The sequence below is a fragment of the Equus asinus genome, chromosome 15 (genome assembly GCF_041296235.1).
Source record: "Equus asinus isolate D_3611 breed Donkey chromosome 15, EquAss-T2T_v2, whole genome shotgun sequence".
Taxonomy (NCBI): Eukaryota; Metazoa; Chordata; class Mammalia; order Perissodactyla; family Equidae; genus Equus; species Equus asinus.
In genome coordinates, this window is record NC_091804.1 from 27,395,234 (window position 1) to 27,410,485 (window position 15,252).

Here is a 15,252-nt window from a genome sequence, read left to right on the forward strand (position 1 = left end):
GTAGTAGATACGGGTTTTGGATATCCAGCAACTGAAAACCCCATTGATTGAGGCTATTTGGTTACCTTGAACTACTGTTTCTACCCAAAAACGCTGGATGAATGCTCCCCCCATTGATGTAATAATCTCCTTCAATGAATTGTTTTTATTTCTTTTTGAGTATCATTATCTACTCAAAGATTTTTATATATTCACTGTGAGTCAACCACGACAATTGCTATTTTTGATGCTCAAATTGTTCCAAATCTGATGTCCAGGTTTTACTTTTACTTTTCTTGTCTGGAACTGGAATCTTTTAGTGAGAAAAAGTATTTAGAAAATGAAATCTGAGTTCCAAGGTTGATTATTGCTACTAGGATGTTACGGCTTTTAAACTGTTCAGATGACAGAGCAGAAAATGTATTTTGAAAATAGTGAATTCAAGGTGGTGATGGTTACACAACAATGTGGATGTTTAATGCTGCTGAACATACACTTTAAAATGGTTAAAATGGTAAATTTTATGTATATTTTACCACAATAAAAAATAACTTAAAAAATGAGTTCATGGGGCTGGCCTGGTGGCATAGTGGTTGAGTTCATGCACTCCACCTCGGCAGCCTGGGGTTCACAGGTTCAATCCCAGGCGTGGACCTACACATCTCTCATCAAGCCATGCTGTGGCAGCATCCCACATACAAAAAATAGAAGAAGATTGGCACAGATGTTAGCTCAGGGACAATCTTCCTCACCAAAAAAGAACAAAAGATTTCATAATGATATTTCCAGTTTGAATTTAATGCCACAGGGTTTTTACTATACCTGCCTGATTTTGTATTTGGTTCTTAATAATACTAATATAATTACTTATTTACTTTATTTAGGACATTTATTTTATAGTTTTAAGAAATAATACCAATATTATAAACTTCTGAGTGAAGTTTAAAATTTCTTTGTAGTTCTTTCTGTCTACGGAATATATCCTACAAAGGATATGCAGTGTATTGAGTTCTAAAGGAACTTGAAATAATTCTTTCTCTGGTGGTTACGCTATCAGTTTGATATGCAGGTAGGTCCATTTGATTTGTTTTCATTTGATTTCAACTTTAGAGTTTGCTTCTTTCCCTCTTTCATTTAATTTTATTTTTTGGTAAGGTAAGTATATATAGGAATCACATGGTGATATGTTTGCTGTTGAGACTAGAATAGAATGTAACCCTCTAATGCCACCAAGAATCCAATGAGAGAAATAAGCTAGGGTTTTATTCAGTAGCAGAGGGATCTCCATCCAAAGTCCACTTGAAGCCCCAGCGCCTCTTTGACACTCCAACGTCCCCTTGACTACCTGTCAGCTTCCTGGGGCCTCCAGTAGTCTGGACAGGCCGAGGACTATCTCAGCTGTAGATAACAACCTTCCCCTCACATTGCAGCTTAAGGATGATCTGTTGCTCATCTTCAAAACTGTGCATTTTGCTCTTGAACTGATATTTATCATCCCAGTAATGGGACCACCTCATGAGCTGGTCTGTCCCAAAACCAAACAAGGATACCTAAGAGATGGGGTAAGACAGGAGAGGGCCATGGGGTAGGAGAGGTTGGATCCTGGCCTGCCTCCATGCCCACCTACCATTCCTTCAACACTCACTTAACATCTAGTGTGACAGGCTTCCTCTTGGAGCTCAGAGGAGAATGGAGCTCACCTTCTCTAGGGAAGAAAGACTCTGAACACACAGAGTAACCCCAGAGCCCAGAAAAAAAAAGCATCAACTAGCTTCCCCTCATCATATTGGAGGGAGAGAGAGGATTCCACAGGGAGACAAGAAAAGGGCATTCCAGGCAGAGGGAACAGTGTGTGAGAATATATGAGGCATGAGGTGATTGTGGTATGCCAAAAAGCCCAATGTGTGAGTCTTGGAGAGAGGAGGGGTGGGGAAGGGTCAGATCATGCAAGGTCTTGAAAGCCAGGCAGAAAACTGAAGCCTTAACCTGAAATCCCTGGGAAAACAGACATTTTTAGTGGCACAGGAATGAAGGTCTATGAGTTGCGGAAAACGTCTTACCTGATCACAGGTGTGCAAGGCATACAACAGAGCCACGAACCCCAAGGATGGAAACTGATCCTGTTTTCTCAGCCAGTGATCCTGGACATACTGGAGGAAGGTGAGGCTGATCACGAAGACCTAGGAAAAATGGAGGAGGGTGCTGACCTGAGGTCTGTCCCTCATCCTACTTCTTCCCCTTTTCCTTCCTGGGTCCCTCACCTCGTCTTTGCTCTCTGTACTTCCACCAGGGAACTGCACCATCCGATATCTAAATAGGGATTAGGAGTAGAGGAGTTTGAGAGTCATTTGACATGGCAGCCCCCAGACTTAGTTAGCCCTCGGGGTACCCCAATATCCAGCAAGTGTCTCTCTGAGTCCCCACTGTCATCCCCTACACTGGCCCCCCTCACCACCATACCCAGGGTTTTTTGGCTTCCAGATGACATTCTGTTCCTGCAGTACTTTCATGAACCACTTCAGACCAGATGAATTCAAAGGAAGAAGGAGCAGTTGGGTGCCAGGATCCTGCGTGCTGGCTATCTCGGGGTACATAATGCGCATGGTGGTCGTGTTCCCCACGTCCTTCTCAAAGCCTTGGACAGGGGCCTGGTTCATCCTGGAAAGGAGGGCAGAGTGAACATTTGGGGGAGGAGAAGGATTTGGCTTGACCTTCCTGGTCTCCACCTCCTACTCTGCACCTACCTGAGGACGATGTCATGTTGGTTAATTCTGAAGCCAAGGCCAGAGCCCCTCAGGAACCTTGAGTTTCCGACCACTGCACAGGTCCGGCACCTGGGCCCCACACGGCCCACTGGGTGTTCGGGAGACGTTTTAATTGGCTGCTGCTTCTGATTCTCAAACTCCTCTGACTGGATGCCCTGAAGTTCATAGGAGCATATGAGGGAGGAATTTAGGGGCTTATCCCAGACTCCCACTACCTGTGGAAGAAGATTAGAGCCTGGGGCTGTGAAGGAAGAGATGGCTAGGGCCTGGGGTTGGGAGCAGGGAATAAACAGAGACAAAGATTCTGCACTGACCAACCACAGTATCAGAGCATCAGATGACATGGACTCTTCTGACCTCTGCAGAGGCTCCATGGCCTTTTCAAAGCGTTCATCAAACCAGTCAGACTCTCCAGGTGTGTGGAGGCAAGGGACGCATTCATAGATCTCAGATGAACAGGCACACTTTCTAGAAGATTTTCTGCGGCAGTGGCAAGTACTTGAGAGTGTGCTGGCCTTCTTGCGGAGGTCATCCTGGCTGGACTCCTGGCCCAGGAAGGAGGCCACCAGCCACAGTGTAAGTATAAAGGTAGCTACCAGACCCAACTTCAAGCGTCGAACCCTCATCTCTGGCCCCAACGATGGTGCCCCTGCAAACAGTAGATTGTCTCTGACACCTGGTACCGAGAAGGAGGAGGGGCTGGGGCCAACAGACACTCCCAGCATCCCTGTTCTGGTGGCTTCCATTCCTCCCCCAACCCTTCACACAACATCTCCTCCCAACACCTCACCTCTTGCCTCCCCAGCCACCTGATAACCACTGCAAGGAACTCTGCCAAATCCTGGGCTGGAGGCTGAAAGGACAGGAGAGGTGACACTTATTGTGTTCTGAGGTCCCCCAGAGGAGATTGATGCCCAATGAGGTCTTTCAGGCCAGCCCAGTGATATCAGGTACCTCATCACAGAGACCATATTGTGACCTCCTCTACATAGGCTTGTCCACAAGGCCCTTCTTTCACTTAGGCATTTAGCCTGGAGCCCAGCTGACAGGGGACGCTTGGAAGTCAAGCATCAAGAGGACAGGAGGGCGAGGAGGGAGCAGCTATGTTCTGGGAGTCTGATGTGGATGAGCAGGAGACAGTGAGGGGAAGGGCCACTTGGCACCTACTGGGTCAGAGAGAATTTATCATATTGATGAAAGTGAATATTTGGTATATTCAAACCTTAAAACTTTTAAAGGGTTGAATTTCTTTTCTTTTTGAGAATTGTTACCAAGGTAAATACATGCAAATTGTTTTTTCAAAAAAACCACATAGTTCAGAAAGGTTTTTAACAGGGAGCAGCAGTCTCCTGCTCTCCCCGACTCCTCCTTACCCTGAGGCCTCTCCTTCTAACTGTTCTTCTGGCATTTGCTTCCGTATCTCTAAATATTATGCTTATACCACTATATCATGATGTTATATGTAGACTACCTGCTATATATGATCATATCATCACGTTCAGTAACAACCACTTGGTCGCTTTGTAACTTTACATAATGTACCCTAACCTCTATCTCTCATTCTGTCACTTCAAGACAAGGTTTCTCGAAACCCTGTTCTCTAAGATGAGAATATTGTGCCTGTACACTTCTGTTTGTCGGTTATTTTCCCCTTATACTTCCCAACATTGGAATTTTGAACTTTTACATAATCAAGGGTAACATTTACATTCTGTTGTGTAAGCATTCTGTTGTGCCATTAGGTTTCACACGCTTCATTTATAGCAGCACTATCCAAAAGAAATACATGAGCCCCATACCTAATTTTTAGTAGCCAAAGTTAAAAAAAAGTAAAAGGAAACAGAGGAAATTAATTTTAATAATATAGTTAACCCAGGATGTCTAAATATTATCATTTCAACATGTATTCAATATAAAAACATTATTGAGATATTTTGCATTCTTCTTTTTTTGAAACTAAGTCTTCTGAATCCAAATTGTATTTTATCCTTACAGTATATATAAATTTGGACACACAATTTTCATCAGAAATACATGATCTATAGGTTTTATAAAGTTTAACACCTGAAAAGTAGATTTACATATCTAAGTTATAACAAGCATACTTAAAAGATTTCCAATAACTGAATTGTGTTCATTTTAAAATTTAGATTAACTAAAATAAATTAAAATTTCAGTCCCTCACTTACACTAGCTACATTTCACATGCTCATCCACCATATTGGACGGCAGAGGACTGTAGGCTGATTCTGAAAGTCAAAAGTCTATTATCAGCATTTACATTACTGTGAGTAAATAAACATTGTTTCCTGTAGAGTCTGTTAGTGAACTAGGAGTATTTTGCTTTTATCGTTCACTATAATTTCCTAAGAAAGGGTATATAGGAGATTAACTTTCTGAATCCTTGCATATCTGGAAAAGTCATTACTCTGCCAATACTGGGTATAATTGTGTCCCCCCAAAAATATGTTCAAGCCCTGACCCCTGGTACCTGTGAATGTGACCTCGTTTGGAAATAGGGCCTTTGCAGATATAATCAAGTTAAAATGAAGTCATACTGGATTAGGATGGGCCCTAATCCAATGACTAGTGTTCTTATTAGATGAGGAAAATTTGGGAACAGAAGACACAAGGGATAGTGCCGCGTGGAGATGGAGGCAGCGATTGGAACGATGTGTCTACAAGCAAAAAAATGGCAAGACTTGCTATCAACCACCAGAAGCTAAGAGAAAGGCGTGGAACAGATTCTCCTTCAGAACTTCCTGAACAAACCAACCTGAAGTTTGGACTTCTTGCTTCCAGAACTGTGAGAAAGTAAATTTCTGTTGTTTTAAGCTACCTGGTTAGCGGTTGTTTGTTATGGCAGCCCTAGGAAGTTAATACACTGCCCTTTGGCTTGATAGTATGGCTGGATATAAAAGAGTCTAAGTTGAAAAAGTAGCTCTAGAGCTTGAAGACGTGTTCCATCACCTTCTAGTCTTCATGCTGTTGACAAGAGTATGATTTTTTTTTAAAGCTTAGTCTCACTGAGATCTGAGCTTTTTTTTTTTAATAGATTTTATTTTTTTCTTTTTTCTCCCCAAAGCCCCCCGGTACATAGTTGTATATTTTTAGTTGTGGGTCCTTCTAGTTGTGGCATGTGGGACACCACCTCAGCATGGCTTGATGAGCAGTGCCGTGTCCAGGATCCAAACCGACAAAACCCTGGGCCGCTGAAGCAGAGCACACAAACTTAACCACTCGGCCACAGGGCCAGCCCAAGAGTATGATTTCTGATCCTTGTTAACCATAGTAATTGAAATTCTTCGTCTCAGAAACAGGAACAGACTCCGGCAAACTAAAGCAGAAAAACAACTCATTGGTTAAATATCTAGCAATTTAAAGAATAGATATGAAAGCTAGAGAACGAGGCTGAGGCTATAACCAAAGGAGGCAAGATGTAGCCAAAGACCACCCCAGGAACGGCCAGCCTGGAATGTCACCACTATTGCCACCACAACTGGACCCGTGACACTGTGGGACACTATGATTGTTTAAACAGGGTCACAAATTTTTTTCAGCTCCTTTCATTTGGAAGAAGAGTCTATTTCCCCACTTCTTTTTTTTTTCTAAAGATTGGCACCTGAGCTAACATCTGTTGCTAATCTTTTTTTCACCATCTTCTTCTCCCAAAAGCCCCCCAGTACATAGTTGTATATTCCAGTTGTGAGTGCTTCTGGTTGTGCCATTTGGGACGCTGCCTCAGCATGGCCTGACGAGTGGTGCCATGTCCACACCCAGGATCCAAACTGGCAAAACCCCGGGCCACAGAAGCAGAGCGTGCGAACTTAATCACTCGGCCATGGGGCCTGCCACTCCCCACTTCTTGAATCTGTGGTCATTTTATGACTTGATCTGAACAATAGAATGCTGCACAGGTGACACTATGTGACTTCATAGCCTTGACCTTAAGAGGCCTTGCAGCTTCCACTCTCACTCTCTCGTAATGCTTCCACCATCACATGAAGAAGTCTGGATAAAAGATTAGATGGAGAGAGAGGCTTAGCTGCCCAGCAATTCCAGCCATCCCAGCTGAGGACCAGACGTGTAAGTGAGGCCGTCTTAAATCAGTCAGCCTCAACTAAGCCACCAGTTACCAGCAGTGGCAGCATAAGTGAATTTGAGTAAGACCAATAGGAAAACTGCCCTGTCAATCCATAGAATTGCAATAAATAATAATTGTTGTTTGAAGTCACTCCATTTTAAGAGAGATCTGTTATGAAGGTAATAATGGATACAGACATCCTGCTCAGTTCAGACTAGCCATAGAGAATAGTCTCTAACTGACTCTGCACCTTTGCATCAGGACATCAAGTTCTAGAGTTCATGAAAGAACCATTGATTGAACTCACATAGGTCACATGTCCATGTTCTAGCTTCCATGGGGTAGGAAGCAGAACTATTGAACCCATTTTGGGGTCCTGTAGGAGGAGGCAGGACCCTGACTCTACCTATCTTGGGTTTGTCCCCAGTGGAAAGAAGCATTTTTCTCTCTCTCATCACAATGTGTACTGGCCTGGCTATCTCTGTCTCTAATTATTTTTTCTCTCATCTTTTTATTGATTGTGAGTATTATGACAACAAGAATCTTTTTCTGCCATATATAGCTAGTTACAAATTGCTAGTACTTTTTCTCGACTAGGAAATTTGTTTCTTGTTCCTGTAAATTCAAAATGGATAGGAACGGGGTAGTGCCTCTATTCTATGAAGTATTCAGGCACGTAATGAAATAATGATTGAGTCTCTGTCATGTTTAACACAAGGACCCCAAGATTTTCATGGGTGTCAACAGACAGCAGGTGATTGGGGGAAGAGAAAGAGAATTGCATGTGGGGGTCTATTTAGACTAGGCATGGAAATAGTACACAAGGATCTGTGCACATACACTGAACAGAAATAAATTACCTCGGATACCTAAGTACTCGACAACCTGGAACGTGTGGTCTCGTTGTGTTTTCTCAGGAATAGCATCCTTAACGTGATAACAGTGCTTCACATCCAGCCGGTCTTGGCTGTATTTACTATCTCTGCTTCCACACTCACCGTACCCTAAATCTATTCGCAACGTCAGTTCTTGTTCAAAACACAAGATCAAACTTACCAGCTGATTCCTAATTGTTTCTCCAAGATACGTTTGTTTTTAATGTCCAATTGAGTTAGTGTCATCAAATAATAAAGGTTGTTTTTTTTTTAAGATTGGCACCTGAGCTAACAACTGTTGCCAATCTTTTTTTCTTTTCTGCTTTTTCTCCCCAAATCCTCCCAGCATATAGTTGTATATTTCAGTTGTGGGTCCTTCTAGTTGTGGCATGTGGGATGCCGCCCCAGCATGGCCTGATGAGCAGTGCCATGTCCGCGCCCAGGATCTGAACCAGTGAAACCCTGCGCTGCCGAAGCGGAGCGCATGAACGTAACCACTCGGCCACGGGGCTGACCCCAAATAATAAAGCTTTTAACAGATGAGGATATTGTTACATTTTTCTAAAATAGTAAGCATTCTAATGGGTTGTTTTTTCAGTCTCCTAATATAATTAGTTTCCTACTTTTCCCTCAAAAACATTAGGCTACTTTAAAAAATCTTAACACTTGTCTATAAGATTAAAACCACTTTGTATATGAATATATTCTGCTTTTCTTTTTCTCAGTGACTTTTTTTTCAGTTTTATTGAGATATAATTGTCATACAACATTGTATTGGTTTAATCATTATGTAGAACATAATGATTTGTCTATATTGTGAAATGATTACCACCGTAAGTTTAGTTAACATCCCTCACCTCACATAGCTGTAAATTTCTTTTCTTGTGCTGAGAACTTTTAAGATCTACTCTCTTAGCAACTTTCAAATATATAATACAGTATTGTTAACTAGAATCCCCATACTGCCCATCACCTCCCCAGGACATATTTATCTTATAACTGGAAGTTTGACCATCTTCACCCATTTCCCCTACCCTCTACATGCCACCTCTGGCAACCACCAACCTGTTCTCTGTTTCTATGAATTTGGTTTTCTTCGATTCCACCAATAAACGAGATCATGGAGTATTTGTCTTTCTCTGTCTGACTTATTTCACTTAGCATAATGTCCTCAAGTTCCATCCATGTTGTCACAAATGGCATGGCTTCTTTTTTATGGCTGAATAATAATATATATCACATTTTTTTATACATTCATCCATTATGGACGCTTAGGCTGTTTCCATGTCTTGGCTATTGTAAATAATGCTGCAATGAATGTGGAAGTGCAGATATCTCTTCGAGATAGTGATTTCATTTCCTCAAGATATATCGAGAGAGATATATACCCAGAAGTGGAATTGCTGGATCATATGGCGGATAATATGGTGGTTCTATTTTTAATTCTTTGAGGAACCTCCATACTGTTTTCCATAATGATTGCACATTCCCACCAACAGTGCACAGGGCTCCCTTCTCTCCACTTCCTTGCCAACAACATCTCATCTCATCTTCTTGATCATAGCCATTCTAACAGGTGTGAGGTGATATCTCAATGTAGTTTAGATTTGCATTATCCTGATGATTAATGATGTTGAGTACCTTTGCATGTACCTGTTGGTCATTTATGTGTCTTCTTTGGAAAAATGTCTGTTCAGCTCCTCTGCCCACTTCTCAATCAGATTGTTCCTTTCTGATGCTATTGAGTCACATGAGTTCTTTACATATTTGAGATATTAACCCCTTATCAGATATATGATTTGCAAATATATTCTCCCATAGGTTGCCTTTTCATTTTGTTGATTGTTTCCTTTGCTGTGCAGAAGCTTTTTAGTTTGAGGTAGTCCCACTTGTTTATATTTGTTTTTGCTGTCTTTGACCAACGGCTAGTATGGCTAGAAAACTATTTAGCATGAAACTTTTTTGGTGAGTTCATGCATATCTTAACTCATCAGCAGATCTTCCACATGTGTGAAATTAAATTCTGATTACTATAATTGTTTTATTGTGGTAAAAAATCACATAACATAAAATTTACCATCTTAACCATTTTTAAATGTGCAGTTCATTAGTGTTAAGTATGTTCACATTGTTGTGAAACAGATCTCCAGAACTTTTTCGTCCAGCAAAACAAACTCTGTACCCATTACACAATAAGTCTCCATATTCCTCCCTCCCTCAGCCCCTGGAAACCACCATTGATTTCCTGTTCCTATGAATTTGCCTACTCTAAAGAGGAAGCATACAGTATTTGTCTTTTCGTGTCTGGTTTGTTTTACTTAGTGTAATATCCTCAAGGTTAATCTATGTTAAGCATATGACAAGATTTCCTTTCTTATTATTTGTCTTTAAATTTTTATTAAATATTAAATACATATGAAAGATTATAACAAGAAAACAAACACCCATGTACCCACATTAATGAATAGAATATCATTAATACCATTGAAGACCCTGGGTGCTCCTTCCCTGCCAGATGCTAACACTATTGGGAATTTTGTGTTTAGCATTCCCTCAGCTTTTTCTTTTTACCACATCTATGTATATCTAAATAATACACATTTATTTGTATGCTTATTTTTGTATGTTTTTGAACATAATAGATGTAATCATATCATATGCATTTTTGTGCAACTGCCTTTTTTATTGAGATGAAATTCACATAATATACAATGAATCATTTCTTTTCTTTGTTTTTTTTCCTCCTCAAAGCCCCAGCACATAGTTGTATATTCTAATTGTACATCCTTCTAGTTCTTCTATGTGAGCCACCACCACAGCATGGCTACTGACAGATGGGTGGTGTGGTTCCGTGCCCGGGAATCAAACCCAGGCCACCAAAGTGGAGCTTGCTCAACTTTAACTGCTAGGCAATAAAGCCTGGCTCACAATGAACCATTTAATTGTACAATTCAGTGGCATTTAGTGTACTCACAATGTTGTGCAGCCGCCAGCTCTCTCTACTTTCAAGACTTTTTCAATACTCCAAAAAATACTCTCCATGCATCAAATAATTATTCACCATTCTCTCCTGCCCCCAGCCCCTAGTAACCACTAATCTGCTTCCTGTTTCTATGGATTTACCTATTCTGGATATATCATGTAAAAAGAATCATACATGTGATGTTTTGCGTCCAGTTTCCTTCACTTAGCATAATGTTTTTGAGGTTTTTTCAAGTTGTAACATGTATTAATACTTTGCTGCTTTTAATGGCTGAATAATATTCCATTGTGTGGACATACCACAATTTGTTTATCCATTTGCCCATTGATAGATATTTGGGTTGTTTCCACCTTTTTGCTATGGTGAATAATGCTGCTATAAACATCTGTGTACAAGTTTCTATGTGGATATATGTTTTCATTTCTCTTGGGTATCTAAGAGTGGAATTGCTGGTTCATATCGTAATGCTATGTTTAACTTTCCGAGGAACTGACAAACTGTTTTCCACAGCAAGAAGGCAAAGAGCTGCTGCCCATGGAACTCGCTGGCCCCATCACATGTTCACCCAGCTCACGGAGCTACAGGAAAGCTACAAAGACTTAGTTCTCACTACAATTCTAGCAAAATGATGAATTAAAAGATAACCGGGGTGCCGGCCTGGTGGCATAGTGGTTAAGTTCACATGCTCCTCTTCAGTGGCCTGGGGTTTGACAGTTAGGTTCCCAGGCACAGACCTATGCACCACTTATCAAGCCATGCTGTGGCAGCATCCCACATAAAGTAGAGGAAGATGGGCACAGATGTTAGCTCAAGGCCAATTTTCCTCAACAAAAAGAGGAGGATTGGTGGTGGTTGTTAGCTTAGGGTTAATCTTCCTCAAAAAAAAAAAAATATATATATATAACCTTAACACTCTCCTACTACAAAAATCCAGAACTGCTGATCAAAACACAGTATTAAATTTTTTAAATTGTATTTATTTTTGAGTGTATAATGTAGTATTGGACTGTCCCTGTGGGACATAGTCCAAAAGGTACTAAAAGTAAAAGAAAAGAAAGAATCCATCCCTCACTTGTTCCCCACCTACCCAGTCTCCTCCCCAGAGGCAACTACCGTTCCTAACGTCTTGTTAATGGGAAAATTTCCAAACATATACATATATATTGTTTTAATAAAAATTATTTTAGGGGCCTGCCCCGTGGCAGAGTGGTTAAGTTCTTGCGCTCTACTTCGGCGGTCCAGGGTTTCGCCAGTTCAGATCCTGGGTGCGGACATGGCACTGCTAATCAGGCCATGCTGAGGTGGCATCCCACATGCCACATCAAGAAGGACCCACAAGTAAAATATACAACTATGTACTGGGGTGCTTTGGGGAGAAAAGGGAAAAAATAAAATCTTCAAAAAAAATTATTTTAAGTGCAGAACAGAGGTCAAAAGAAAAACAGGAAGACCCTAGATGCCAGAAATGAAAACTGAAAAACAGCATCGGGAGTGCTTGAGCTGCCTGAGTGGCTGCCCAGGAATTTAGAAATTTAATGCCCATGTGGGCAGAGGACCTTGAGCCCAGGAGAGACAGAGAACTAAAACAGAGGGCCCTACAAACACTGAGAACCTCAACGAGCTGAACCTTCAGTGAAAAAGCTGAGCTAGAAAAAAATCCACCCTCCCGCATAGGGTGAAACAAGGAGGCTTATCTCTTATCTGATGGGGAAAGAGTCCCGCCTTAAGAACTCAGCCTGGGCTTGCACTTTGCAGGGGTTAGGTCTAAATTTACACCTCCTGCATGATCCAGGGGATCAGGAGAGACATTAACATAAATACTGCCCCTGAGATCTGGAAATCAAAAGTGGCCCTTCCTCTCCTGACACTATCCTCGCAGGTAAGGGAATCAGGCCAGGATTTTATTCAGTACCAGACTGATCTCCACACAATTTCCTCTTGCCGTTTACCCCTGAAAGTCCTCATAGTCCTGCTGCAGCTGCCACCATCCCAAGACTCCCCTGCATTCAGGCCCAAAGGACTAGGACTTGTGTGGACCCTACAGGGTGTCACGTGTGGATGGTGAGCTTGCCCACACGCTCTAGCTGACTTCCATTTCTCCTTGTGTGCTATGCATGGACAGAATCTCCTTGCAGTCGTTGGTCTGATTAACATCCTCCCAGTAACGGGACCACTTTCCTTGCTTTTCTGATCAAAATCCAAAGCGGGCATCCTGGTGAATGAGAGAAGGATGTATGTGTCAGCAGGCTGAATTCTGTCCTTATTCCACCTGCCCTCACTCAACATCAATGGTAATAGGCTGCCTCTTGGAGCTGGGAGGAGAACGGAGCTCACCTTCTTGAGGAAAAACAGACTCTGAACACACAGAGTGACCTCAGAGCCCAGAAAAGAGAGCATCAACTAGTTGCTCCTCATGATATTGGAGGAAGAGAGAGAGTTCCCCAGGGAGACAAGAGAAGGGCATTCCATGCAGAGGGAGCAGTGTGTGAGAAGGCACGAGGCAGCTGGTGTGTTTGGGGTATGCCGAGAAGCCCAGTGTGTGAGCCTGGGAGAGAGGAGGGGAGGGGAGGGGTCAGATCTTGCAGGGTCTTGAAAGCCAGACAGAAAATTTTGAACTCTATGTTGAAGGCATACAGGAGAGAAGTTTTAAGTGAGGAAGGGATAAGAATCTCTCTTAACTGGGTCACAGGTGTGCAATGCACAGACCAGAGCCACAAGCCCCAGGGATAGATGCTGACCCTGGGTATTCAGCCTGTTACCCTGGTTGTACCTGTGGAAGGTGGGGCTGATCACCAGGACCTGGGGAAGAAGGAAGAGGGGGCCGACCTGGGGCCCTTCTCACGGCAGCCCACAGCCACATCCTACTCTCTCTTGTCTCCCTACCTGGTCTTTGTTATCTTCCATTCCACTAGGGAATTAGACCATCTTCTGAAATCTAAGAAAGAATTAGGAGGTGGGGAAGTTTCAGTAGCCCCTGAGACTTGGGAAGGTCCTGTAAGTCCCCCCAGTAAGCCAGCAGAGGGTCTCCCTGGACCCCCCCTGTCTTCCCTTGCAGTGACCTCCCCTCACTCCCATATTAAGAATGTCTGTGTTCCAAGACCATCACCTCCTCACTCAGAGCATCTGAAGTCCATGCCAAATCAAAAAGCTTCAGGACCAGCAGCACCAGCTGTCTCCAGGAACCCTGGTCTCCAACATTCCTGCGGTAGATGAAGCGCCCCATGGTTTGGTTCCCCACTGTCTTGAAGCCCTGAACTGGAGCCTGGTACATCCTGGGAAGGAGAGCAGAAACTGATAGAACTCTGGGGACAGGCCTGACCTTCCTGCTCCCTGCCCTCCCCTCAGCACCCACCTGCAGACTGCGGTGTGTTGGTTGACGTTGTTGTGGAGGCTGGAGGCCTGCAGGATCTTCAAGTTCCCCAACACACAAGTCCCACAGTAGAGATCAAAATGACTTGCTGAAGGTCTGGGAATCACCTTGAACAGCTTCTTCCACACTTTGTCCAGCTCACTTGCTGAGTTCGTGCCCTGGAAATAGCAAGAGAGAAGAGACTAGGGGCTGGGAGCCAGGTATCATCTCCCAGTGGAAGGAAAGCAGACCTAGGTGGGTGAAACCTCCATCTGGAGGTCAGGGATTGAGGCTGTGAAGATGAGAGGTGCATTAAGCCAGGACTGAGGGAAGAGGTTTGGGCAGGAGATAGGCTAGGCCTGGGAAGGACAGGGGATAGGACTGGGCCCCCTGTTGACAACTGACCAACCACTGGAGCACAGCATCAGAAGTCATGGACTCTGTTGCCCCCTTCAGGTACCCCATCATCTTCCCATAGCATGTGTCAAACCAGTTCCATTCTCTGACTGTGGGATGGTAAAGAGATGAGTTGAGAGTCCCAGATGGGCAGCCACATTTCCTGAATTTGAACCAAGAGCAGTTGCAAGGCCGTGGTACCAAGTACATCAGTTTTTCCCGGGGTGCTGATTCAGGTTTCTGATCCAGGCAGGAGGCCATCAGCCACAAGATGAACACCCAGAAGACCCATAGGACAAAAATCTGCCATAAGTGTTTCATATCCAGGTGATGGCTCTTGTGGCAGATAGCAGACTGGCTTCTCTACCGGGACTGAGAAGAAAGAAGAATAGGCCACAGACAGTCCCACAACTCTGTCTTGTTGGCCTCCCTGGCTCCCCAACCATCTACACCAAACCTCCTCCCAGCTCCTCATCTCCTGCCTCCCTATCCATTTGCTCACCTCCAAAGAAGACTCTGGCTGGGCCTGGGATGGAAGGTGCAAGAGCAGAAAGATAGCATACGGTGTGTCCCATCTCCTCCTTGAAGGAGGAAAGCTTAGCTCTCAGTGGGGTCCTCTGTGCTACCCAGTTATATCATAGATCTCCTCACAAAGTACACATTGTGACCTCCCTCCTTTAGCTTGCCTGGACAAAGCCAGCACCCTATCCTGTCTGTAATACACATGCTGCCTCCACTGAATGTAAGATCCACGAGCACAGAGACCAACCTGTCTTCTTTACCTCTGCATCCCTAATGATACCGAGCAATGGGCTCACTCT

The 15,252-nt window shown here is 43.3% G+C and overlaps 2 protein-coding genes across 2 annotated transcripts; both read right to left on the minus strand.

Annotated features, from left to right (window-relative positions):
- Positions 1-1,373: 1,373 nt before the first annotated feature.
- LOC106837343 (CMP-N-acetylneuraminate-beta-galactosamide-alpha-2,3-sialyltransferase 1-like) lies at positions 1,374-3,370 on the minus strand. The gene is made up of 5 exons (XM_070486359.1): positions 2,724-3,370; positions 2,440-2,637; positions 2,241-2,289; positions 2,040-2,159; positions 1,374-1,529 (listed from the first exon to the last, which is right to left on the minus strand). Exons 1-5 carry the CDS (start codon positions 3,368-3,370, stop codon positions 1,374-1,376), a joined length of 1,170 nt encoding a protein of 389 aa, XP_070342460.1.
- Positions 3,371-13,594: 10,224 nt separating this feature from the next.
- On the minus strand, positions 13,595-14,752 carry C15H20orf173 (chromosome 15 C20orf173 homolog). The gene is made up of 4 exons (XM_070486251.1): positions 14,441-14,752; positions 14,039-14,214; positions 13,793-13,886; positions 13,595-13,621 (listed from the first exon to the last, which is right to left on the minus strand). Exons 1-4 carry the CDS (start codon positions 14,750-14,752, stop codon positions 13,595-13,597), a joined length of 609 nt encoding a protein of 202 aa, XP_070342352.1.
- Between the last annotated feature and the right edge of the window lie 500 nt (positions 14,753-15,252).